General features: G+C 35.7%; 2 protein-coding genes, 1 long non-coding RNA gene, 1 other non-coding gene and 1 pseudogene across 6 annotated transcripts; 3 read left to right on the forward strand and 2 right to left on the reverse strand.

The window, feature by feature from the left end:
• The first annotated feature begins 913 nt into the window (after positions 1-913).
• TRNAV-CAC (transfer RNA valine (anticodon CAC)) lies at positions 914-987 on the forward strand. Its single transcript has one exon. It is a non-coding gene; the product is annotated as a tRNA-Val (tRNA).
• Positions 988-1062: 75 nt separating this feature from the next.
• LOC114730104 (PRA1 family protein A1) lies at positions 1063-5432 on the forward strand. 3 transcript variants are annotated; one of them, XM_028917127.1, is made up of 8 exons: positions 1063-1377; positions 2644-2684; positions 2768-2846; positions 3390-3476; positions 3575-3663; positions 3797-3868; positions 3970-4092; positions 4234-4941. In XM_028917127.1, the coding sequence occupies exons 1-7, from the start codon at positions 1220-1222 to the stop codon at positions 4071-4073; spliced, it is 630 nt and encodes a 209-aa protein (XP_028772960.1). In that variant the 5' UTR covers positions 1063-1219; the 3' UTR covers positions 4074-4092; positions 4234-4941. The 3 variants fall into 3 exon arrangements, with proteins under 3 accessions (XP_028772960.1, XP_028772958.1, XP_028772959.1); XM_028917125.1 differs by lacking the exon at positions 4234-4941 and adding an exon at positions 4993-5432 and having other exon boundaries at positions 1064-1377; XM_028917126.1 differs by lacking the exon at positions 4234-4941 and adding an exon at positions 5011-5432 and having other exon boundaries at positions 1064-1377.
• Positions 5433-8567: 3135 nt separating this feature from the next.
• On the reverse strand, positions 8568-10684 carry LOC114730125 (uncharacterized protein At2g39795, mitochondrial). The gene is made up of 3 exons (XM_028917149.1): positions 10381-10684; positions 9053-9387; positions 8568-8959 (listed from the first exon to the last, which is right to left on the reverse strand). Exons 1-3 carry the CDS (start codon positions 10636-10638, stop codon positions 8800-8802), a joined length of 753 nt encoding a protein of 250 aa, XP_028772982.1. The 5' UTR covers positions 10639-10684; the 3' UTR covers positions 8568-8799.
• On the reverse strand, positions 8568-14394 carry LOC114730126 (uncharacterized protein At2g39795, mitochondrial-like; annotated as a pseudogene).
• On the forward strand, positions 12663-25869 carry LOC114730128 (uncharacterized). Its single transcript, XR_003738812.1, has 3 exons — positions 12663-12735; positions 25320-25329; positions 25857-25869. It is a non-coding gene; the product is annotated as an uncharacterized LOC114730128 (long non-coding RNA).
• Positions 25870-27074: the final 1205 nt, after the last annotated feature.

The following is a 27074-nucleotide window of genomic DNA, read 5'->3' on the forward strand; positions in this document are numbered from 1 at the left end:
TGTATTACTACCGTTTTTTCACTCATATTTAACTTCATTGTAATAAAGTAAGAAACCTTTTTAATGACATATTTGATATGGACAAAATTGGAAAACTATTTTTAATTTTCAAATAGGATTTGAGTTGATAAAATATGTTAGAGATCAATTATAATATAAAGGAGCATTTACATGTAGTATATCAGAAACTGCCATTTACATTGTTTTTGGCTCCCTCTGACGGCGCTACGTACCCTGAGTCCTCATATAGTAGTTCAATCCGTTCAGCATTAAGATATCGTTAGCCCATTTGGTAACCCTTTCATAGCAGAAATGCCATCTGTGTCGTGTGTCCCTTGAATTGCTAATTACTAATAAGAGCAAAAGCAAAAGGTTGTTCTCTTGCTTTCTTCACTATTTATTGGCCAGAAATAAAAAAGCAAAAAGTTTTCATAAACAAACGTTTGATTAAATTAAGAAATATATTATGAGTACATTTTGAATGAACCAAACTTAGAAATTGCATACATACGTTATCCCCCCCCCCCCCCGGGGGGGTAGCAACACTGAAAGGCGAAGCGGAAGCAGCTGTAAACATCTGACAAAACTCTTTCCACTAGTATTTGATTTTGAGTCATCTTCTATCTAGAAAGTGGGGGAAAAAGTTGGGCATTATTCCTATGGTACATATTAATATCAATATATCATTATATTATATTCATATATAATAAAATGCATGTATTTTTTAGGCACAGATAAAATATATATAATTTATATAATATATGATTAATTCATCTCCTATAATAAAAAAGTACACATCCGGGCCTTATTATTTTTTCCCGGCGCCTAAGCAAGTGGGCTTTATTTGAGTTGAAAATGCAATTGTTCTTCTGTTTTAAACTTCAAAATTCTTATTGTAGTTCAAACCCAAGTTGTCTGGGTGGTGTAGTTGGTTATCACGCTAGTCTCACACACTAGAGGTCCCCGGTTCGAACCCGGGCTCAGACATTTTCGTTTCCTTTTTTTATTTTTTCCATTTTTCAGAGTTGCATATCCTTCTTCGTTATAGATATATTACAACAGTCTTTTCTAGTTTTCTTACATTTTTTCCATCACTGATCACTCGTTGAATGCAGAATACGACATCTGTCTCCACTCTTTGCTTCGAATTCCATATAGGTTACACTGAATTCCCCTTCTTCCTAGGGCTTTTGCTGCGCAGACGAGGAGAATCGGAGTCATGGACTGGGGAAATGTGACAGCTGAAGATCTGCTCGATGCCCTCCGCGAAGTGGACTGGTCATCACCGCCGCGACCTCTCTCTGAATTCTTCTCGAGATTCACCGTACCGAGATCCTACTCTAAATGGAATAGCCGCCTCAAATGCAACCTATACTAGTACGATTTCCATTCCGGACTTTGTAGTTCTCTTCAAAAATCACTTGGTTTTGAGTTCAATTTGTCATATTGTACAGTAGCTGAAAGATATCGCCGTCCTTTTACACTTCGGTTTCTGTAAATTATATCGGATAGTGCTTCAATGATGGTGATTTTTGACTCAACGATTTTTGGATACTTTGTTTTTATTTAGTTTTTTCTTGTTCCTATGGTGATTTTCCCCGTCAATGGAAAATTGTGTTAACAATATTTTATTTTTACAATTTTCATCAAAACCCACAATGATTTTGTTTTGTTTGACAAGTTCTTAATCCTGTCCCAACTTTGAAATGCAACCCCAGATTGGACAGTAATTAATGGATATAGGAAAACTTTAATAATCCTAATTCCTAATATTTAGGCCAAATATTAAAGCAATGCTTTTGAGACTTTGTAGGTTGCTGAGCCAATACTACCAGGCCAGGATAACTGGTGAATAAATTTATAGTTCCTCTGCGCAATTGAACTTGGAGATGAGTAACAGCATAAGCTTACTAAAATTGCCTATACTATAGATTTGCGGCCTGCATACGTTCCGATAGAATCTTGGGTATCAAGAAGGACCAGCCGAACATAAAGTAACAAAAACCAAAACAGATAAATGAAAGGTAAATTTCCTCATAGGAAGGATTGAGGAAAACAGAAAGGAGATCTTCCTCTTCAAGTCTGGAAGGAGCACCAAAGTCCAAGCTAAAGCTATCCATACAAGTTTTTTCCATGCCTCTCTTGCATTCCGGCAGTATACTCCTCTATTGAAGGGAATTTTAATTTAGTTGGTTGATAGATTTGTTATCCTCTCTGCTTACCCTTCTAAACAACATCAAGTCTTTGTTCCATTGGTACTCTTGCGCCCACAGCTGGAGCCTTCTCACTGCTCTGTCTTCCCTCTTGCCCTTTTGCTGCCTTCTGTATCATATCCTTGACGAAGTTATCTCTTGTCATGTTCTCCTTTGTTTGTTTAAATACTTATTTATGGTCTTTTTTTTCCCCCCTTTTTTCAAGTTCTATGATAATTTTGAGCTTATGAATTTAATAATTTGGATAACTTTCCGCGGCCAAACTGGATTGTGCATTTTTGTTCTCTTCCCCCTCCCCGCCTCCTTTTATATTTGGGTAATACTTAATTCTTTGTTTTAGAATTATTTCTGTTGACAAGAGGTATAATTACTATTCCTAATTTTCATAATATTCTTCAGTAAATAATGATGATTATGCCTGTATTTGCAGCTACCGGACCAACTACTTCCTTTTGATTGTTTCTGTTCTCAGTAAGTGAACATAATTCATATTTTTTTTTCATTTCCACTTGATATATAGCTTCCCTACTCAACTTTTATGATTTGAATTGTAGTATTGGGTTTTCTTCGGAGGCCACTAGCTATTGTAGCTGCATTCCTTACAGCACTTAGCCTTGCTTTTCTAAATGACAGGTTTGTAAAATAACTGCCTCCCTTATTACATCATCAGTTGGAGTTCACTTAATTTCATGAATAGCTTGGTCTAATGTCATTGTACTTCTGTCTAGGAAGAATGTTTTCCTTAAATCATTTAGGATACTGCTGCCATATTAGGCATTGGTCATCTGACTTTTGCTTCTGATACCAAAATAAGTCATGTTTCATGGCACCATAGCGTATGGTATTTTTGTGTTATATATGACAGTTTAATAGCTGATGTATCCGATCATGTATGCATTTGTGTGTGTGTGAGTGTTCCGTTTTTTTTCTTTTTCTTTTTAATTGAATTGCACAAAGATACATAGCCGCTGATTATGGAAGACTTCAGCATCTTACAATTTTCAATAAAAATGTAAGGAGTTTTTGTTAAACTTGATTTTAGGATCTTGGATTAGGCACTTTAGAGGGCTGAGGGAAACAAATTTTACTGTCTTATTGAATTGTTAACCCATTATATCATAAGTGTTTAATCTTTGGTGTTTCTCATGCATTGATTTAATCTGTAATATTTGGCAGCTTTGCAGGAACCTTTAGTGAGAAAGTAACAAGAACAGTTAGGCAATTTTCACCACATCTAGCAGCCAAGATGAGACCTCCTCTTACGTCAGTGTGTCTGCTTTTTATTTATTTCTGTGATACGTCAAGTATTGCTGCGTCTTTTTTTTCTTTGGTCATGATAAAATAAATTATTCAAATGCCAGGCCTGTTATTCGTGGACGCCCATCAGCTAAGAGAACAATATATATTTGTGGTCGACCTCGTTGGTTCTTTGTGCTGATGTCTTCATTTGGTAATTGAATCATTCCAACAAGGATCCTCCTTTTTGTTATAACCATATTTTGGGGATAAATTCGAATAATTGCAATTCATCTTCTAACTTAAAATAGTAGAGTAGTGATATTTTTCCTCTGCTCTTTGTGCAGTAAGTTTCATCCTTTGGTTTGTCTCTGCTGGTCTTCTAACTGTGTTGTGGGCGCTTGCAATTGGTCTTCTTGGTATATCACATATGGATAAATTTTGACCCTTCTTGTTAACATTTATATTTTTTTTCCTTTTATTTTTTTTAAGTTGATTAACCCCCACTCGCACTTTTCAGCTACCATCCTGCATGCAAGCTTTAGGACCCCAAACTTGAAGGCGCGTCTGAACACATTCCGGGAAGAGTTTCGTGCAGTGTGGCGCAATTACAGTGAGCTGTAGCTTACACGGTGTTTGCTGGGTACGTCAATGCTTTCTGCTTTTATATTTGCATGCAGTTATCTAATTAGTTTCGTGCAGTGTGGCACAACTATAGTGAGCTGTAGCTTGCACGGTATTTACTGGGTGTGTCAATGCTTTCTGCTTTTATATTTGCATGCAGTTATCTACTTAGTGATCTTCACTACGGATATGAATTTTATGTAGCAGAACTCCATCTAGAAGTGATTAAGAAGCAGACTGGTTGCTTTATAGGTTTTAAAAAGGAGTAGCAGCCTAGTGTATTGCACCATGTTTAGTGATGTCTGAGATCCGAAATTATGGTAGAATTTTTTGGTCTGTTGATCTAGTTTATCCTAACCAAGGTTTACCTAACACAATGCATATTGGTTGGAACTTGGAAGGCCTTTCGTATTTTGGTGACCTTGAGTTTGCTTCTCCTTTCACTTTGTGCTCCATAATACTTGTGAGGATGTTGTTGCATTTCTACCCAGGACTAAAATGCGAATTGTGATCAATTATCCTTTGAATATGATCCATGAGATGTATCCACCATTAAATTGGACACAATGTAAGCCTGTGGCATGGGACTCGACGTGGATTTTAGCCTAGTCGTATGTAAGCTTTTCTTATAAATGGGAGGTCATGGGTTCCATCTTGCTCATAACCTCAGGTTGTTAGTGCCTGCTTTTTTAATTGAAAAAAAAAATGGACTCAATGTGATGACTTTTCTATTTGTTCTGCATCTTATTTGTTCCTTGCAAAGTTACTTGTGGGTGCTTTAGTTTCGTGTTTTTTGGTTACTTGTGCAGAAGCAGAATGAAAATATTGCTTTTAGATTTCCTACATTCTCTTCTATTTTTGTAATCACGATGTTGATTGCAACATTGATGCAGCTTTTATGGTATTATTATTGATTTAGGTGTCGCCGCTTTTTCAGTTAAAGTAATTTCTGGTGACTGGAAATGGAATGGGACTGTGCGGGGCAATGTATTAACCATTGCAGGTTACAAACAGAATGTATATGGTCAGAGATCTTGTTCATGTAAATTACACTATTCTGGTTGTTGACCACATCGTGAGGATGCTTTTCAACGGTTTACATGCTGTGCTCTTGAAATTCTCACCATATTGGGTCTTAAATTTCATCAGTAGTTTTCAGAATTCATACTTTATGCTACTTCTGTTTTGTCAGCCTTGCCCTTTGCTCGCTCTTAAAGTGGCGCTAGCTGTAGGGTTGAGTACAAACACCAATATGGTTGCCCGTCTCATTTTACTGATCTTTGGAAATTTTCAAAATGAACTTGTTTATGATTATTAACTTAACTGTGATGGAATTATGATTGCACAATGATGATTAAATATCTTTCTTTTTTTAATTTTATAGGATTAAAAATTAAAAATATATACTAATTCTTCCGTCATTACCTTATATGAGCTTGATTAGTTCTAAAGTGAATTTTTCTGTTTTTGATTTTTTAAGGTCCTGATTTTTATTGATTTGTGGTCCTGAACAAATAAAAAAGGTTCGTTCGATTTCATTTGTTTTTATTAGTTTTTAATTAATTTTAAATAATTGTTATTGCATTTCTATGCGCGGCTCTTCGTTAATCTTAGAAGTGATTTGATTGATGAAAACATTTTAAGATGTGGAATAGAAATTTTATCAGAGTTTTATTACTGGAAAATGGAAATAAATAAAGACGTAAAAAGTTATTTGAAATGCTCACTTGGAATATGCTCAACTTGTGTCTTGCATGAACTTGGCTTCCACGAAACCCTTTGGAATGTCCCGGGAAGTTTCCGTTCAAGTCGACTTTATTTACAAGTGTTTTCATAAAATTATAATATAATTAAAATACTTGTATATTAAAATAATTATTCCAGATATTTTGAAATATAAATATAATTGACGTGAAAAAAAAAAAACTCGCCTCTCTTGTGAATCTGCAACTTATTTATTTATTTATATTATTAATATATCAATAAAAATCTTGATATCGCACATTCAATAATTGATGGGATCCACATTTGTTGAACAAAATGATAATTGCCCCACACATTCTTGTTTTTGTCGCTGGCTTGCCTTCTTCACCTTTTCTCCTATGAAACGAGTCGTTTAAATTTTGAAATGTTCTTTTATGTTTAAAGATATTATGTTGGCTGGCTTCTCCAATAGCAATTGGGCCAAGCCAGCAACGTATGAACATATCGCATGTGCATCAATAAAGAGAACCTTACTCTTATGCGGAAAAAAAAAATATTTTATTCATAAAATAAGTTAATCTGAAAAAAAATCGACTGTAAATGCACCCATCTGTCTGCCAGTTGCCAAGACGCATACTTTTATATTTATTTAAAGCATTTAAGACTTAAAATTATATAAAATATTCTATTGTAAGATATATTTAAGTTATATAATTTTTCTCTATGAAATTACACACAAATTCGTTTATACTATAGGTTCTTAAAAAAATATTTGTGGAGTTTAATTTTAATATTCTTTACTTTGTGATATTAAAAAAAAAAAGGAGAACAAGTGAGTTTTCTAAAATTACAAGAAAAGATGATGATGGCTGGGGAGTTGTGGTGGTCAGTGCTAGCTTCATTCACGTCACAGGCTGTTCCATTTCATGTGCATCTCCCTGTGCTTTTTTATTTTTTTGGCCAACTATTCTTTTTTATTTTATACAGATAAAAACGAGATGCAAAAATTGTCGTTGAGTTTTATTTAAATTATGCGAATTTTATTTTCATTTCTAAAATTAACAGGTATTTTTATATTTTCTTGATTTTTATTTACAAATATCTCCTTTTATTATTGAAAAATTGCCTATATTTTTAACATATATTTATTTATTTTTGTTTTAAGTATATGTGGGTTTCAAGCAGAGGGATGAGCAAAACATAAACGCGTGTAAAACGCGTATGAATCAAAAGGTACAAGGCATTAAATTTAAGATTAGTCTCTTTGGCCAACTAACTTAACGATTGGTCTCAAAATTGAGGTGATTAAGGTGGGAAAGACATTTATTATAGATATACAAATTCAGGATAAAATGTACCAACTTGTGACTTGTGAGTGGTGAGAGAAAAAGAGAAACAGAGAATTAAAAAGTGAGGAAACAGATGATGTGAAGGTGTGAACACAACACCAGAGAAGAAGAAAAGATGGGAATGAGATATTTATGAATGAAGGAAGAGGCTGAGGAAACTTCTGAGAATAAAATGGAGGAACGATATCTGAGGTGGGCACAGGCTTTGGCTGCTGCATGGGGTTTCATGCTGTTGGTGGGTCTCGTGTGTTGTTGTCTCAGTACCAAGCCCCGCCATGACGGCGGCGATTCCACCTCCGGCAACGGCGGCTGCACCTGTGACGGGGGTGGCAATACCTGTGTCTGAAGCTTCTTTTCTTTCACTTAGGAGCTGCGTTTGCTGTATATAACATACGAATTTTGCAGACTGGTTTGTCCATTCATTCATTTATCAGGATGATTAGTTATACAGCAGAAGATTTAGATAGCATTCATCAAAATCTTGGTTGTTAAGTAGTCGATTTGTAGAAACATATAGACATAAATTTGATTCTAAATTGGAATTTCTTCCTGATTGCTTAAGACTTGGTTAATGTCTGCCTTTTGGTTATTCTTTTCTTCATTGCTTTAAGTCAAATTAAGCCACGAAGAAGCTGGAAATTGAGCGAACCCTTGATCTCTCTCCTTCGGTCCTTCCCCTGTTAATTAATGTATGTATCCTTCATTAACACTTCATTAAACACTTGATGAAAAATTTGAGTTCGGATGAAACAAATTTGTGAATTCCCAGGCTCTCTCCGTCTCTCTCTCTCAACACAAAAGCCATGATCTGGTTGGTAGAGAATTGGAATAGTTTGCAAAACAGCAACACAACTGTTTCCACCAGAATGAATGAACGAACGGAGGAGGGTAGCTCGACCCCGCTTCTTCTCAAGTCTTAACCACTCACACTCGCTTCATTCTTACAAGTAATATTATATATATATATATAGAGAGAGAGAGAGAGAGAGAGTAGATTTTTGTTTTTTTCCCCCGAAATACTTCATTGATCTTCAAGGGCGACCACAAGAATTCTAATGAAACGGCGAAATACCATTCACTTTTCAGGATTAAAAAGTTTTGCAGCGACTTCAAAATTTTTAATTTAGATTTAACATGTCAATATTAATCATATTTCAATTTACAAGTATTGATCATATTTCATTTCTTATATATTTTTATGAGTGAGCTATGCCCATTTATTTTTCAGGGACCCGATCTAGCTCGCTTAATAAATTCGATTATATTTCTCTTTAAAAAGAATCCGCCACGCATTTACCTGGTCGGCCCATGCAATATTAGTGAATCCGGAGTCAAATGGATTCAAACCTGTTATGCAACAATTTGAACATGTGGGTACCTGAATCGTCAATCGTGTACTTTGGTCTTCAAAATCCTAAACAGCTGAATGTTATTTATCAGATTTGGGCATGGTAAACTATACTCTTCTGACCATCTTATGGAAGGAAATTAGGAATTCAAAAACATACAAGAGGCTAAGATAACTTTGAACCATCCAAAGCAACTGTCTCCCTAAACAGTTGATCAAAATCAATAATCTACTCCAGCACTTATCATAACATGAGAACAACGGTTATGAATGAATCCTGAACACGACGAGGGGTTCACCACTCGTAATAAAAAATAGTTCTAAATCATGTCTCAATAAATTTCTTCAGATTCTTCAGCCACATGGAGTATTCTTTGCTGTCCTTGTTGACCATATATTCATGCATAAAGTTAGTTGTGCTGGGTTTGATCCCTCGTATCTCAAGATACTTGTGGAACGCCTTTTGCAAATTTTCATCCAAATCACTGTAGACAAAAGTATGATTAAACCATCAGCAATAGGAAGATGGAAAATTACAAAAAAGGTTTAGACAATGTCATCTATAAAGGAGTACTTACTGGAACTCAGGTCCCTCATATGCAAGCTGGTCTTCTGATTCTTCTGACTGTTTTATGGACAAACTCTCTATGGAAATCTCATCAGGAAATGCACTCACGCCAAACTCCAGAGTGACCCCATTTGGTTTGGAAATATTTACAACTAAAGGAATGCTAGATTCATCACGCTTCTCCTCCTCATCATTACCCTCATCCTCATCTTCTTCAGCCGCTACATTTGGGATGTCAACTTGCACTATGATGGTTTCATCCTCATATTGTCTCTTAAGGAGAATGGTTCTCTCACCAAGATTGTCTTCAATTGAAAATGGAAAATCGTTTGGCACTTCCTCCACCTTAATAAAGATTTGCACAAAAGAAAAGGCAACAAAATCAATAGGTAGGCTAACATCATAATTAATATCACATTCAAATAAATTCTATGGAAAAGCCATCAAATAGCATCCTCATAATGGCTGCATCAGGTATTCTTTCCATATAGAAACAATTACCCTGTTTTTTCTTCTCTGTTTAAGAAAAGCAGAGTTAGTGTGATCGTAAATAATTAAAACTTGCTGGTAGGTTATATAATAGCATTAGAGGCTGGCTATTAAAGCGGCTATTGCCTAATATATTCAAGTATTCATAAAATTACATGATTTCTCAGATTGATCCAATACTTCAATGCAAAACATAGTGACAATTGAGTCATTATATCCCTGCAAGCCGCATCTCAAAAAAGGTGAGATATAATCAGCAACTCCTAAAAGTACTTCACTGAAGACAATGGCATCACTAAACTTTTATGAAAACATACCTTAATTAAACCTAAACAAAGACCAACACATCTGAACTACAAAAACAGCAAATATATCAGAAAAGACCATAATTACACAACAAATAAACATACTTATCTAAATTTCTAAACCGACTTCCGTATCACTTATTCACTTTCTACATAACTTTTCTCACTTGCCCAATTTAATAATGAAATTCCTTTTCTCTTCTGTTTTTTTGGGGCTGCAAAATATTTAGTCTCACGACTGCAGAAGAATGCTTAAAAATGACAAGGAATGCAGAGGAAAGTCGTATAGCAACAAAGTGATCAATAAAGTTAAGTCATTCTGTTGTCAACTTGTGATAAAGATTATTTCAGGCATACGTATTCCAGAAACAAAAGAAAAATTCACTTGCAAATAGCTTCCTGAAAATTTTCCTCCGAAAATAGAAGTTGAATTATGAGCATGATTGCTGTAGAGTATGTGGATCAGTATACCGATTGATAACTGAGAGTAAAAAAGGCTTGAAGATGATTATATAAAAATATAAGAAATGCATCTGTTACTCACTTCATGTTCCTCCTCCTCGGCGCATTGAATCTCAGTTTCAAGGACTCGAAGAAGACTTTCATCGGCACTCGTCTTTGTAGCGAAGGAATTAGCTAAGCGCACGGAGGGTAGAAGGATCCTTTCAACGAGACGATGACTGATTCCAGCTGTACGAACAGCAGAGGCAGCATAGTGGAAGCTTCTAGGAGATGCCACGGCGCGAAATGCCAGAGGCAATGCTGATGAGGATGCGCGGCGAAGCATGGAGTACATAGCCATTTCTCAGTAGGAGGGGGTTTTTGCGGGGTAGAAGAAAGGCGCAAGGGTTTTACCACGACTGATTTAGGGTTTTAGCGCCCTTGGTCTCTGGGTTCTGCTTATATGCTCCATTGATCACGTGACGCACACGTGAATGGCGGGTCTATGTTTGTTTGCCGTGATTAATGTTTTTCCGCTTCGGTGGAGGTATTTGGGTCAAACAAAAATCATTTTTAAAAAAATATTTTTATGCTAATTGAAATAAATTTTTTTTTTCACATATTTATTTTGTATAATGTAAAATTATTTTTAAAATTATGGTTTGGTCCACCTGTGATTTCATTTTGAATTTTAGAGATTTGAATTGTGATTTGATGATATTGGAATAGAGACATTTATTTATTTAAAAAATTTGTACCTTCTCCTTGGTTTTGGCTCCATCGACAAAATTCAATGGATGGAATTCGAATCCGTAATGAGCTCTAAGGCAAGGATCATGGAAGCCCAGCAAAAACAAATTGGTGTGTCAGTGAAAGGTGTGCAATCTTTTTATTTTTCTTAACTTTGTAATTTTTTTGCCACTTCAAAGTTCGATGTATGCATGTTCTATGTGTAATGTGCATAATCATTCTTTAGGGGAAATTTTATCATAAATTTGGGATCAATGTTAGTATCAATATATTGATATATATAATTAATGAATTATAAACTACATAGGAAGTTACAATTTTTTTTTGGGTAAATAAGAATTCAGATTATTATTGCCACATTTGGTCTCAATGATAAGCCATTCTAGGTCTAACGTTGGGTTCCTGAACTCAAATACAGGAATGAATAAAGCAGAAAAGAAATTATTCACAAACAGTGACAACATTGCTTGACCTCAAACTTGGTGCAGCTTGTTTTAACAACTTCTATATATGTTATCTTGTTAACAATTAAATAATTGCAATATGATTATTTTAGGTTTTATATAACTAAATAATATATATTCATTATATATATAATATTTATTCAGGGGTCATACAGTTTACATTAGACTCCAGACACATTGTCAGGGGTCACAATGTAATCTTTCAATAAATCATGCAGTTGTTGAAAGATTAACTACATTAGTCATCCAATAATCCATGAACAGAAATTGCAGCCAATGATCAAACGTATTTAAGGACCGGTTTTGCTGAGAAAGTGAACAGAGTCTACAAATCTCCACTTTCCCAGAGCCCCTACTCCTACTCACTCAAAAGGCCAAAAGACACTTCACTCTTATTCCTTCGGCTTGTCCAATTGGTCATTCAGCCTAATGCTCAAATTTCACCATCCCAGAATTCCTCAATGGATCTGTAAACTCCATAAGTTTCGTGGACAAATGCAGTACCCCTGATTAATCTTGACTGCAAAATATGATCCATTGTCAGGATAATCACGACTTTATATACCATAGTTGTTATCGCATTCACATTATTTATTATCAGTTCACGTCTTGAAATAGCAAAAAGAGTGAAGATAAACATCAAAAATTAACCTGTGTAATCTCAGAAAATTTCGCAAACAAGTCCTCAGGTATCGACCAGTCAAAAACATCAAAGTTCTCTTTATCCTTGCTTCATTTGTACTCTTAGGAAGCACGCTGTGACCCATTTGCAGTCCCCAACGAAGAGCTATCTGTGCAGGAGTCTTGCCTAATCTCTCCGCAAGCATGTTCAGGGTTGGATGCTTCAGAACATCACTCTGAAGGCAGGTTGTCCCGGGAGAACCTAATGGAGAATATCCCTAGCCATGTGCACTTCGAAACTCAATTCAAGGGATAAAACCAGATTTTAAGGCCAACTTGCCGACTCTTAAAAATCTAACATAAATAACAGCCACTTTTCAGGCAGTTGATTGAGGGTAATTCAAAATAAGAGGACCTACAGAGAGGTGTACACCCTTGGACTTGCAGAAAGCCCGTAATTTGTCCTGCTGCCATGAAGGATGACACTCTACCTGGCTGACCATATATTCTAAATCATGTCTCAATAAATTTCTTCAGATTCTTCAGCCACATGGAGTATTCTTTGCTGTCCTTGTTGACCATATATTCATGCATAAAGTTAGTTGTGCTGGGTTTGACCCCTCGTATCTCAAGATACTTGTGGAACGCCTTTTGCAAATTTTCATCCAGATCACTGTAGACAAAAGTATGATTAAACCATCAGCAATAGGAAGATGGAAAATTACAAAAAAGGTTTAGATAATGTCATCTATAAAGGAGTGCTTACTGGAACTCAGGTCCCTCATATGCAAGCTGGTCTTCTGATTCTTCTGACTGTTTTATGGACAAACTCTCTATGGAAATCTCATCAGGAAATGCACTCACACCAAACTCCAGAGTGACCCCATTTGGTTTGGAAATATTTACAACTAAAGGAATGCTAGATTCATCACGCTTCTCCTCCTCATCATTACCCTCATCCTCATCTTCTCCGCCGCTACATTTGGGATGTCAACTTGCACTATGATGGTTTCATCCTCATATTGTCTCTTAAGGAGAATGGTTCTCTCACCAGGATTGTCTTCAATTGAAAATGGAAAATCATTTGGCACTTCCTCCACCTTAATAAAGATTTGCACAAAAGAAAAGGCAACAAAATCAATAGGTAGGCTAACATCATAACTAACATCACATTCAAATAAATTCTATGGAAAAGCAATCAAATAGCATCCTCATAATGGCTGCATCAGGTATTCTTTCCCTATAGAAACAATTACCCAGTTTTTAATTCTTTGTTTAAGAAAAGCAGAGTTAGGGTAATCTAAAATAATTAAAACTTGCTGGTAGGTTATATAATAGCAGTAGAGGTTGGCTATTAAAGCGGCTATTGCCTAATATATTCAAATATTCATAAAATTACATTATTTCTCAGATTGATGACAATTGAGTCATTATATCCCTTGCAAGCCGCACCTCAAAAAAGGTGAGATATATGCAGCAACTCCTAAAACTACTTCACCGAAAACAATGGCATCACTAAACTTTTATGAAAACATACCTTAATTAAACCTAAACAAAGACCAACACATCTGAACTACAAAAACAGCAAATACATCAGAAAAGACCGTAATTACACAACCAATAAACATACTTAACTAAATTTCTAAACTGACTTCCGTATCACTTATTCACTTTCTACATAATTTTTCTCACTTGCCCAATTTAATAATGAAATTACTTTTCTGTTTTGTTTTTTTGGGGCTGTAAAATATTTAGTCTCACGACTGCAGAAGAATGCTTAAAAATGACAAGGAATGCAGAGGAAAGTCGTATAGCAACAAAGTGATCAATATAGTCAAGACATTCTGTTGTCAACTTGCGATAAAGATTATTTCAGGCATACGTATTCCAGAAACAAAAGATAAATTCACTTGCAAATAGCTGAGAGTAAAAAAGGCTTGAAGATGATTATATAAAAATAACTGTTACTCACTTCATGTTCCTCCTCTTCGGCGCATTGAATCTCAGTTTCAAGGACTCCAAGAAGACTTTCATCGGCATTCGTCTTCGTAGCGAAGGAATTACCTAAGCGCACGGAGGGTAGAAGGATCCTTTCAATGAGACGATGACTGATTCCAGCCGTACGAACAGCAGAGGCAGCGTAGTGGAAGTTTCTAGGAGATGCCATGGTGCGAAATGCCAGAGGCAATACTGATGAGGATGCGCGGCGAAGCATGGAGTACATAGCCATTTCTCAGTGGCAGGAGGTTTTTGCAGGGCAGACGAAAGGCGCAAGAGTTTTAGCACGACTGAGTTAGGGTTTTAGGGTCCTCGGTGTCTGGCTTCTGCTTATATAAGCGCGCCCTTGATGACGTGACGCACACGTGAATGGCGGGTTTACGTTTGTTTGCCGTGACTGATGTTTTTCGGGTCCGATGAAGGTATTTGGGTGAAACAAAAATTATTTTTAAAAAGTATTTTTAGTTTATTTTGTATAATATAAAATAATTTTTAAAATTATGATTTGATTTAATTATGATTTCATTTTGAATTTTGGAGATTTGAATCGTGATTTGATGAATGATGATATTGGAATAAAGACATTTATTTATTAAAAAATTTGTACATTCTCCTTCATTAAGGGCCTGTTTGGTTTGAGGGAAGGATAGGGAAGGGGAGGTTTCATCCTCACTTTGTTTGGTTTGATTAAAAAGAAGGGAGGGAAGGGAAGGATATTTAATGATCCCTTGTTTGGTTCAAGGAGGAGAGGGGAGAGATAGTAATAATCAATTTACCATTTTACCCTTATATATTAGTTTATGTTTTTTATTGATATATTATATAAATTAATTTACATCTTAATTTAAATCATATAATTTAATAAAAATTCAGTCTTATCATATTAATATGTGCATTAAAAAATTAGAACAGTAATTTTTTATTCTAATTAATATAATAATATATTTAAAATAATCAAATTAACAAATTTTATATGCTCTAAGAAAAATGAAATTTTATTCTCTTTAGGCTATTTTTTTTCCAGCTTTAAAATATATTTAATAAATAATATATTTATAAAAAATTAATTTTATAATATTATAATTTTTTATTTAAATAATTTTTTATTTTTAAATAATTTTTTATAATTTATTTTTAATTATAATAATGTATATATTTTTTATTTTTTACTTAGGATAATATATTTTTTATTTAAAATAAATATTATAATAATATATTTTATAGGTAGAAGTGAAATATTAAAAAAACTATAAGGACATAATGGTCCAAAATTTTGGCTCCCCTCCAAAAACCTCCAATTTGGAGGGGAGCCAAAATGGAAGGAGGGAGGGGAAGGGACATTTTAGCTCCCCTCCCCTCTAAAATTTTTAACCAAATGAGGGGAGGGGCTCATTTTCCCTCCCCTCCCCTCCAACCAAACCAACCCTAAGGGTATGTTTGGCTCAATGAGAGGAAGGGGAGGGGAGGGATTTTAATGGAGGGAAGGGGAGGGGAGGGGAGTGGAAGGATTTTAATATCACCTTGTTTGGATTTATAAAAAAAAGAGGGGAGGGGAGGGAAAAATATTTTAATATGGACAATTTTGCTCTTATTTTATTTAAGGCGTGGGCATAATAGTCACAACATGACAAAATATAAACATAATAGTCACAACATGACAAAATATGAGCATAATGGTCATAATATGACAAAATATTACCTTTTCCCTCCAAATCCTCCCAATTTTGGAGGGGAGGTTGAGGAGGGGAGGGGAGGGGAAATTTTAAAAAATTTTCCCTCCCCTCCTAAAATTGTGTGTTGCCAAACAAGGAAAAATGATTAAAATCCCTCCCCTCCCCTCCCCTCCCTTCCAAATCCCTCATACCAAACACACCCTAAGGCTCCATTGACAAAATTCAATGGATGGAATTATAATCGGTAATGAGGTTGCTAAAGTACTTTAAATGTATCATAAAGAAGTATTCAGCATCTGAATTTTTTTTTAATTTTTTGTTCTAAATGTTTTAAAAATTTTATTTTGTAGCATTTTTGTCCTACATTATTATTAGTCATTATATTTGACTGTTAATAGTCAGGGTATTTTTGCTTAAAAAATAAACTTTCAGGACATATAAGGGTCTAAGAAAAAATTTTCAGGTGTTGGGTGCTTTTTTGTGAATACTTTCACAATATTTAAACACTTTATCTCTTGATTAAATATATTTATGAAACCAAATATTGGGAGGACTCATTGGGAACCGCTCAATTCGAATATCAAAAATAACATTTGAAACGTGTAAACATGAGATACCAAATGAAAAACTTGGGTAAAATTCTTTACATTCATTATTTCATGTTTTTTAATCACATGTAACAGGTTCGTATGCTCTGAGAATCTCTCATTCTCATCAGAACGATTAGAAAACTTAATTTAATGAATATAAGGAATTTGACAAAGATTTTTTCATTTGGTACCTCGCGCGCGTTCACACACATATATATAAGTGTGTGTGTTTCAAATATCATTTTCGATATTCGAATTGAGGGGTTATATTAAAGCTTAACCATTCATTGTTCTTCCCAGATTGATAGCAAGGACGACTGCAAAAACGTACGAGCTGTTATTCACAAGTTACAGGCACTACATGTCATAATCATCTACAACAGCAAGCTTTCAAATTATCCCTCACCCTCTAGCCCTTTTCCTTTTTCTTCCCCTTTATCTCTTTATTTTATTCTAGCGTTTTGGTTTTTTATTCACCACAAAGACATCCATATAATTATGAGGGTCAAGGTGACAAGTCAAAATGATTTAATTTCATTTGTCAAGAGTTCCGTATCCAGGAAAAAATGGGAAGATAACAGAATTTCAATGCTAATAGAATTTCTCCCCTTTGATGTGTTTGGGGTCTAACCCATTGAACTCCCTAGAGGTGCAGCTGCGGCCACTGTTCTTTTGGGCTTTGGCTGATCATATGGAGCAACCACCCCATTCCAGATCACAATACTTAACACTGTCACAGCCAAATTTACAGAGCATTGCCAATATCTCTAACGAAAAAAGACAAACTGAACTTAAACCTTCAAAGGACCAAAACGCAAACAGAAAAATCCTGATCCCTCAAAACAATCAATGTTCCTCAAAGGAATAATTAATATGCAAGTCCTTATAATTTTAACTGGTTTTTAATCAGGTCTCTATAATTTTTTTTCTTTTTATCAGGTCCTTATACTTTCACATATTTTTAATCAGGTCCTTATAATATTTTTTCTTTTTATCAGGTCCTTATTGTTTTACTTTGTTTTTAATTAGGTCCTTGTAGTTTTTATCTTTATTTTATAAATAATAAAATTTTAAAAATAATAAATTATTGTAACAATCTTATGTTAATATTCTTTTAAATTTTAGTCAAACAAATATATTATTTATTTTCAATTCTAATTTTTATAATTATAAGATTCAAATTACAATAATAAATTTTTCTAAAATTAAACTATAATTATAAATAATTTATATTTAAGTACAATTATTATTCTGATTATTTATTAATTACTAAATGATTATATTAATTATTTTGTATAATTATGTAATTATTAATTTAAAAATGAAATTAATTTTTAAAATAAAGTTAATAAATAATTTTTTAAAAACTACAAAGGACCTAATTAAAAAATAAATGAAACTATAAATACCTGATAAAAAGAAAAAAAAATAAAAAGACCTAATTAAAAACACACGAAAGTAAAAGAACCTGATAAAAAAAAACTTATAATGACCCAATTAAAAATCAAATAAAATTATAAATTAATTATCCCTTCCTCAAAACCCTTCTCTCTACCCAGAATGTCAAAAAGCCAGAGCCAACCAACCCAACCCCACAAACAGGAAAGCTACCATCTGGATTCAAGGGCGTTTCGACGGCCTTCAAAGCAATAGTTCACCTTCCCTCATCCGTGAAGACCCCACCAAATTCCGTAACCTCTTCTTCATCACCAACACCACCAATGACTATGCAAAGCTACCGGGCAACAAAGCATGTCGAAATCCAGAACTGCAGTACTGTCCAAGAGCCTCTCCTCCTCGCCGCCGCCATTCACCTCCTCAACCACCATTGCAATCTGCTTGTCCCTCTCCGCCATGGCCAAAAAGCTTCACTAGGGCTAATCTCTCGGAGGCTTTCCAATTCCACCATGGCCGAAAAGTGGAGTCGTTTTCTATTGTGCCATGTATGCATTTTCTGGTCGAACTATTCTCACTAAACGGACGTTGAAGCAATTAACGGTTTTGCTCTGTTTTCCAAAGCTTTTCACCTAACGTTTCATTATAATGCTCGATGCGCTTTTTTAACATTATATTGAGTAAATTTATCCCTTTCTCTTTCTTTTTTTTTGTTTGCGTCTGAGAGGACCACAAGTGTTCAAGATGGGTGTTTCTAATTTCTAACAGCACATGGCAATCCCTATTCTTTTAAATTATGCAGTAAAAATATGGTTCAAGAACTATTGCAATCCAGCAAAGTCTAACGAATATATCAAATATTTCTAGAGAGGTTTATCATTATTTGTTAAAGCCCAGAATTATGTTGCTTCAATATTTCAGATATTTGGCAATACTGAAAATCAGTAGATCATTACTTCAGACTCAAGCAGTAGCATGTATCATACTCTGCACGAAACACAGGCTAAACATAATTCGAGGCCTTTGATTACATATGCATAATAGGAAAATGTGCAACTATTTTCAATACGCATTCTAGTGGAATCTAATATTTGTTCACATATGTAGCTATCCCTGACTCATCTTTCCCTCACCTTCGTGCACTAGAAAAATGAAAAATCGCATCTGAAATATCCAGAATATTAGTGAATATGTACATATAGCATGTGTCAAAATTTTGTATGAAACATGGCTTGAACTTTCAAGTTCCACACATATATAGACTGAAGATTTTCTCCGGGACACGGTATGCGCGTGTCAATTTCTGCTAGATTTATATTCTAGTCATCCGTTTGATTTACAAGATTTATATTCTACACATAACATGGACTCATGAATCGTTAATGTTTCCACTAATAATTCTTTAACATGACCACTCCCTTGGAATAATTTCCAGAGATATCTTGTGAGAAAATAGATAAATTCAGATGCCAACGAGTCTAGTTTCCCTTCTCTTTACTTCAATGATAAAAATAAAATTATATGTGCCCACTCCTGGCCTCCTTAATAGATCTAAGAACACAAGTGGCAAGGTTGAAATCTTTGTTCTTGCTAGATGGAACCCATATTTTAATTATCAGATATGTATCCCTTCGATATCTATTGTCCACTTCACTCAAAAATTCATTTTATAAATTTAAGCAAGTTTACTTATATGCACATATTGGCAAACCCAAACTTAGCCTATGGGTTTTGATGGTAAGCCATAATAGATTGAGTTGGACCTAAATCCAGTTATCAAATGCCTGTTGGGCTGTTATAAAAATGGCCTGTTGGGCTTCAATTCAAACTTAGCTTGGCCCTCTAAGACATCAACACGGATGGTTACATGTGCATATGGGCAATGACTGTTAACTATAAGCATCAAAAGTCCAATATGTAGCCTATGGTAGTTCCGGATGAGTTTCAATTCAGAGATTTATGCTTTGTTTGGGCAGGAAGGGAAAATTCCCAAGGAGCAAACAAGGCACAAAGCTGCCCTTCCCAATGAGTTTTCACACTTAATTAATCTATATACAACATAAAAATCAATAAAAGATCCATCAGAACTAGGTGGCTCATCTCTTTAACCCAAACAGAGTTGTATTTAGCATTAACAAAGTAGAGTAGCATTAACAAGTTCCAGAACAGAGTAGCATTAACAGAAAGTTTTAGAGCAGAGTAGTATTAACAAGTTCCATCACATCTCAGCAAAAAGTAAAAACAGGTCTTGATTTCTTCTGCGACAACAATTCAGCCATCCCGATTGAGCTTGCTTATCACGGAAATATAAGCCATATCCAATAACAGCTGCTTCATATGTAGGCAGATGTTCATGACACCAACTACAGCACTATCGTCGATGGCTCCAGCTATCCTCGCGTATCGAATATTCCAGTCATCATACCAATCATCATTAACGGACTTCAAAAATTTCCAAATCTCGTGGGCGTCCTTTGAACATAGAACAATCAGATTATAAATAAAACAATTAGATTATAAATAAATTAATTAATCAAACCGTAGTTAAGGCCACTACTACCTCTTTCAGTTTTAGAATGGTATCGTCTGAAGCTCTGCGTAGCTTGTCTACCGCTATGTATGGACTATAGTGTACCATCCGTGACATCGCCTTCAAGAAAGATATGTCACAGAATAATGTTGAGGCAGCATTGCCGCCATCTTCCTTCTTCAGTTGCAACGCTGGTAGTATTAATGCGACATAGAGGGAAGATATTTTGTCGTTGAGATTCAGGGTTGAGATAACCAGGGGTTGAGGTAGGGCGTCTGGACAGAACGAGATTTCCTCCAGCACCCTGAACCCTCTGAAGGCCGCTTGAATCTGTTCCGTCTTAAAAAGAATGCTCCGGAGATTCTAAGGTCCTCATATACTTCAGTGTGTGCAGGGTATGTGGTTCTATCGAGCACTGTAAACACGACACAGTCCTCCAGTCTTGTAGTGTAGGAAAATGGGTCAGTCCATCGTTGGTGGATTGGACCCAAACCTATTAACTTTTGGGTTCTAGTGTGAATAACAGAACTTGTGGGTCTCCAATTGTAATTTTTGCTTTTTTATTTAATTTACAAAAAAAGGAGGGAACGGTTGGACAATAATCGTGTGGAGGAGGTAGTTTTTTCTTTTTCAAAAAACATAGAGTTAAAAACCACCGAAGCATCAGTTTTGGCACAGTTCCTTTTTCTTTAGACTCCTCCCTCCTGTCCTCTCTTCTTCCTCATCCACTGGTGTATTTACTGTGTAACACTGATCTGAGTTTGCTGTCGTAACCGGACCTCTGCGTGGTTATCTAAAGGCATGGAACACTCCAGGTATGCTCGAATTTCATCAGTGGTATCAGAGCAAATGTACTAGTGGATGAGGAAGTCGCTGCCATAACCGGACCTCTGCGTGGTTATCTGAAGGCATGGAACACTCTAGGTATGCCCGAATTTCATTAGTGGTATCAGAGCAAATGTATCGGTGGATGAGGAAGAGAGGACAAGAGGGAGGAGTCTGGAGAAAAAAGGAACCGTGCCAAAAACTGATGCTTCGGTGGTTTTTAACTTCATGTTTTTTGAAAAAGAAAAAACTACCTCCTCCACACGGCTATTGTCTAATCATTCCCTCCTTTTTTTAAAATTAAAAAAAAAAGCAAAAATTACAATTGGAGACCCACAAGTTCTGTTATTCACACCAGAACCCCAAAGTTAATGGGTTTGGGTCCAATCCATCAGGGGTAGACTGGCCCATTTTCCTACATTTTGTATTAAATCTTGATTAGGGATCAGATTCATTGAAACTCAATTTGTTTGGTCTGATCCCATTTAGCGAGCAGGGATCGAACCCTGTTAAAGGCCACCATCAGGTGGCTACCACGCCACTGATGAAGCAAGAGGCTTCTGGTAGCACTGAAAATATCGAACATGGTTCAGTGGAATACTCATATATGGATGATGGAGTTCCAGAATATGAACCTAAGGACGAGGATCCTAAGGAGGACCCTGAAGAGGTTCCTCGAGAAGACCCAGAGGAGTTAATGGTTTTCGGACCTGAGTCGGAAACTTTATTCCCTATTGAACCCCTCCGTGCCGAACCTCACTTGGTTCTTAACGATTCACTAGATCTTCCAAATATAATCAAAGTTGAGGAAGGAGAAGAGGTGAATCAACCATGTACCCTTGCTTTAGCTATGAGTATAGTTAAAAGAGATGTGACCAAAACGCGCAAACTTAGAAAACTGAGAAAAGCAATGCTTGATTACCTTCATATTCATATCAATTGATGTAATATTTGTATTTGCCTTATTAATATTTGTTATGTTAAGTTTTTGGTTTCATGTATTGTAAACAGACTAAGTGTCGTATTTCATTTAATGAAAGTACTTAAATTATTGTTAAATGATTATTTTGTGAATAATATATGTATGCTTTTTATAAGTGGGAGCTTTTAGAAGATAAGACTTCTAAGAGTCTTTTTGGAAGTGCTTATATAGAATTCTTGATAGGACATAGTGATTATTGCCTGTATCTGTGTGATGGGATGTACAAATGTATGCTCTTGATCATGGATCTTGCAGTGTCATTACTTTCTGATCAAGGATGATATAAGTACATGACATTGTATACTTTGTTGTACTATATAACTGAAATGTTCTATGGTACGTCTCTCTTTTTGAGAGAATGTAGAATAATGTTGGATAAATTTATCACAGGACTGAAAATGGCAACCAAGAACATAATTGCTAAGCTTAATAAAGGGGAAAACTTACCAAGTTTGGAAGAAGAACAACAGCATAGCAAGAATCACACTTCTGAGTGCAATGGCTGATGACATAATGTGCAAATTTGAGAGGCACAAAACTACATAAGTCATGTGGATAGCATTGAAAGATAAGTTTGGTGGTACTTCGACGACCAAACTTAGGAGGTTAACGATTAAGTTTAATACTTACAAACTTAAGCCAAACAATCCTACAAAGAAACATCTGAGAGAGATGGCCAACATGATCAGAGAACTTAAGAAAGCTGGACATGTTCTTTCTTATGAACATCAGGTACAGGCTGTTATTAGATTGCTCCCTGCTAGCTGGGAGCATATGAAGGTTAATCTAACCCATAATGAAAACATCGTTACTTTTAATGATGTAACTAAGCACTTGGACCTGGAGGATGAACGTTTAGAGGCTTACAAGACCTATGGACAAGCTTATTACACTGAGGATGCTGGCACTTTTCAATCAAGGCCCGATTCCAAGAAGGGCAAGAAGTTCTAAAAGAAAGGGAAGAAGGGTGGTCCTTAACCCAAGAAGGGAAAGAAGCAATTCAAGAAGAAGGGAAAGAAAGACGGGAAGAAGAAGCTAGACCTGAAGAAGGTCAAATGCTTCGCCTGCCAGAGAATGGGCCATTTCGCACGTCATTGTTCAAAATAGGCTAAGAGCGAAAAGGTATTAGTGAATTATGTAAATTCACATGTTTCATATGTTTCTAGTACTGTTTTTCTAACATAACTTATTTCTTTTTCTTGGATTATAGACTCAAGCTTCACAGACCACGTAACCAGGGATCGAGGATCCTTTATCGAGTACCGTTGGTTGCCGTATCAAAGCAAGTGGCTTTACGTTGGGAACAACACAAGGATTGAGGTTAAAGGTTTGGGCACCTGCAAATTTACTTTGTGTGGTAGGAAGACCTTGATACTCCATGATGTACTTTACGCTCCTAACATTCGGCGAAACTTGGTTTCTGCTTTATGTCTTTTAGAGTTTGGATTTGATGTAAACTTTCATGGTAAAATTGTAGACATCTTAAGCAACTCAGTCTTTTATGGTTCAGCTTTCTTGTTTAAAAAGTTCTTTGTTTTGGATATTGTTGGTGATTTTAATAGTAATGAATGCTTTGCTATTTCTTCAAGTAATGTTGATATAAACACCTGACATGCTAGACTAGGACATATTAATCAAAATAGAATGATTAAATTAGTCAAAGAAGGGTTGTTAGGTGCCATTCTGAATATGGAAATATCCCTATGTGAAAAGTGTCTAGCTGGTAAGGCAACAAGAAAACCTTTCAGTAAGGGAACAAGAGCTGAAAATCTATTGCAATTAATTCATTCCGACATATGCGGTCTAATGAGTGTGAGGGCGAGATGCGGAGCTTGGTATTTTATTATCTTCATTGATGATTTTTCACGATATGGTCATGTTTATTTGATCTCGCATAAGTTTGAAGGTCTTGAGTGCTTTAGACGATACATAAACGAGATAGAGAATCAAATGGATAATAAAATTAAAGCATTACACACTGATCGAGGTCATAAATTTTATTTGAACAATTCAAACAGCTCTGTGAAGAGAAAGGGATAATTGGACAACTGACTATCCTTAGCACTCCACAACAAATGGAGTTGCCGAAAGAAGAAGAAAACAGGACTCTTCTAGACATGGTTAGGTCTATGATGGCTCAAGCAAACCTGCCAATTTCATATTGGGGTGATGCTTTATTAACGGAAACCTTCATACTTAACCGTGTGCCCTCAAAATCAATCACTTCCACACCCTACGAGTTATGGACAAAATGCAAACCAAATTGAGCATCCTAAGGCCCTGGGGGTCGCAGCGTATATCCATGACAGTTCCCACAAGTATGAGAAATTGGGTCCTAGAGGAAAGAAATGTGTCTTCATAAGGTACTCTGAATAATCAAAGGGATACGTTTTCACAGGTGAAAACAAAGATGGAACGATGACTGAAATAGAATCAAGAGATGCAATATTCATTGAGACTGAATTTCCTCATAGAAGAGATGTTGACCACACTGTTTCTCTTTTGAGACACAGGAACAAGACAGTGCATAACAAATTGACAAAACCAGAATTGTCTAGGTGTGTCAATCTGAGTGGGAGCCAAGAAAGGTCACACCGTGACCTGAATCAAGAAAGAAAGATAAACAAACGGCTCCCATCAGAAGGAGTAATAGGGAAAGTATTCCTAAAAGACACTTTCAAATAGAAGGAGAATCTTTCTTAGTTATTCTAGGAGGGGATGATGAGCCCCATTCTATAAGAGAAGCCTTGTCAAGTCCTACCAAGGAGGAATGGATGAAAGCGATGGAAGAAGAAATGGACTCAATGAAAAAGAACCAAGTTTGGGTGTTAGTTGATCTTCCAAAAGGGAGTAAAGCCATTGGGAACAAGTGCGTTCTTAAGATTAAAAGAAAAGTGGATGGATCAATTGACAAATATAAGGCTCAATTAGTGACAAAGGGATACACACAACAGGAAGGCATAGATTATGAAGATACATTCTCATTTATTGTGCGTTTCAACTCTATTAGACTTATTCTAGTAATAGTAAATAGTTTAGACCTGGAATTACATCATATAGATGTTAAAACCACATTCCTGAATGGTGATCTGGATGAGAAAATCTATATGAAATAACCATTAGGTTTCATTGAAAAAGGAAAGGAGAACAAAGTTTGTAAACTCAAAAGGTCCATTTATGGATTGAAACAATCATCCAGACAGTGGTATTTGAGGTTTCACAAAGTAATAACCTCATATGACTTCCAAATGATACTGGAAGACCACTGCGTCTACATTAAGCAGTTTGAGGGTAATTTTGTCATATTATCCTTATATGTAAATGATATACTATTGGCCAGAAATAGTCTAGATTCGGTGGTGGCTATTAAAGAATGGCTTTTGTCGAATTTTGAGATAAAAGATATGGGCAAAGCAGAGTATATATTTAGAGTTAAGATCCAAAGAAATCGTTCAAAACGAATCCTTTCTCTTTCACAAGAGAATTACATCAACAAGATTTTTGAGTGATTTAACATGAAAGACTGCAATCCCATAAGTACCCCAGTTGCTACTGGAGTGGCCTTAAGTCCTGACATGTGTCCCAAAACCAAGTCTGACAAAAAGAAGATGGAAAAAGTTCCATATGCCAATGCTGTTGGCAATCTGATGTACGCAATGATGTGTACAAGACCAGACATCTGTTATGCAGTGGGACTAGTAAGCAAATTCCAATCTAACCCCAGTGAAAAGCATTGGAAAGCAGTGAAGAGGATCTTGAGATACTTAAAGGGCACTTCTAATTATGCACTGTGTTACAAAGGAAACAATCTGTGCCTTGTTGGGTACTCCAATGCTGATGTAGGCGGAGAGATGGAGAAAAATGAAGGTCAACTTTAGTTTATGCCTTCTTGCTAAACAATGGCGTTATATGTTGGAGTAGTAAGAAGCAAGCATGCATTGCCTTACATTCAATGGAAGTTGAGTTTATGACATGCACCGCAGTAGTGCAAGAGGCTTTATGGCTGAAAAGGTTTATAGAACACCTTGGATTTGGAAACAAGAGTACCAATCCAGTGTTAGTACACTATGACAATACTGCAGCCATAGTCTATACTAAAGATCCTAAGTATCACAGCAAAACCAAACACATTGACATCAAGTATAATTTTGTTAGAGATTATATAGCACAAAAGATTGTTATTGTAAATACATTTCAACTAAATGTATGGTAGCAGATCCTCTGACGAAGCCAATAGGTGAAAAAGTTTTTAAAGAACATGTGCAAGCCCTTGGCATGCGTAAAGTGTAATATGTAAACCTCATTAATGAAATTATATTTTTCTGTCATCACTTTATGTGTCTGTCCGAAAGTATACAATGTCTAGTATGTTGTACAGGTTAAAAAGGTTGGCTCTCTCTCACGGGCAACCGCCTTTGACACTTAGGTGGAGTGAGCAAATATGAGACATTTGTGTTCACCAGTAAAGCAGCAAAGAATGCTGATATGGTAGGGAAGAAACACAAACTTTATGTTGCCTTGACTAAAGTGTAGCAAGTCAAGATGAGATCCACGTAGATAAAGTCAGATCAAAATTTGGAATCCCACTTCCATAATACCTATAGCCAGATAACAAACTTTTCAACGTTGATGCCGTAGATATAAGCCGAGTTGAAGAATTTGGGTTCAAATACTAAGTGTGTCTGAACTTAAGTCTGTCCGATGTTAATGATAAGTCCAAAATGACATACGTTCTTATAGTGAAAGAGTAACACCATAGCATGTGTTTCATACCACATGTGTTGGAAGAACCGCAAAAAAGAAGCAAGTGAAAGATCCCTGCTTTATTGCTGTGTGAGTCCCAGCCCCTAAGGAGGAATTACCCTCCCGTTGGTGTCCTTTAACTTTGATAGTATCATGAAGATATGTTTCAGTGATTGCTACTTTAGCATGTGTCCTATGGTCATGATAGATGCGATCTAAGGTATTA

The sequence above is a fragment of the Neltuma alba genome, unplaced genomic scaffold (genome assembly GCF_004799145.2).
Source record: "Neltuma alba isolate B1F8T4 unplaced genomic scaffold, ASM479914v2 tig00012712_pilon, whole genome shotgun sequence".
Lineage (NCBI taxonomy): Eukaryota > Viridiplantae > Streptophyta > Magnoliopsida > Fabales > Fabaceae > Neltuma > Neltuma alba.

What these genes read in the sequence shown, in the direction of transcription:
- LOC114730104 (XM_028917127.1), top strand. Translation starts at nt 1,220, where the DNA reads ATGGACTGGGGAAATGTGACAGCTGAAGATCTGCTCGATGCCCTCCGC. An exon ending in TTTGATTGTTTCTGTTCTCA is followed by an intron (nt 2,685 to 2,767) that starts GTAAGTGAACAT and finishes TTTGAATTGTAG; the next exon opens with TATTGGGTTTTCTTCGGAGG. An exon ending in CTTGCTTTTCTAAATGACAG is followed by an intron (nt 2,847 to 3,389) that starts GTTTGTAAAATA and finishes AATATTTGGCAG; the next exon opens with CTTTGCAGGAACCTTTAGTG.
- LOC114730125 (XM_028917149.1), bottom strand. Translation starts at nt 10,638, where the DNA reads ATGGCTATGTACTCCATGCTTCGCCGCGCATCCTCATCAGCATTGCCT. An exon ending in CCGAGGAGGAGGAACATGAA is followed by an intron (nt 9,388 to 10,380) that starts GTGAGTAACAGA and finishes ATCTTTATTAAG; the next exon opens with GTGGAGGAAGTGCCAAACGA. An exon ending in TATGAGGGACCTGAGTTCCA is followed by an intron (nt 8,960 to 9,052) that starts GTAAGTACTCCT and finishes TTTTGTCTACAG; the next exon opens with TGATTTGGATGAAAATTTGC.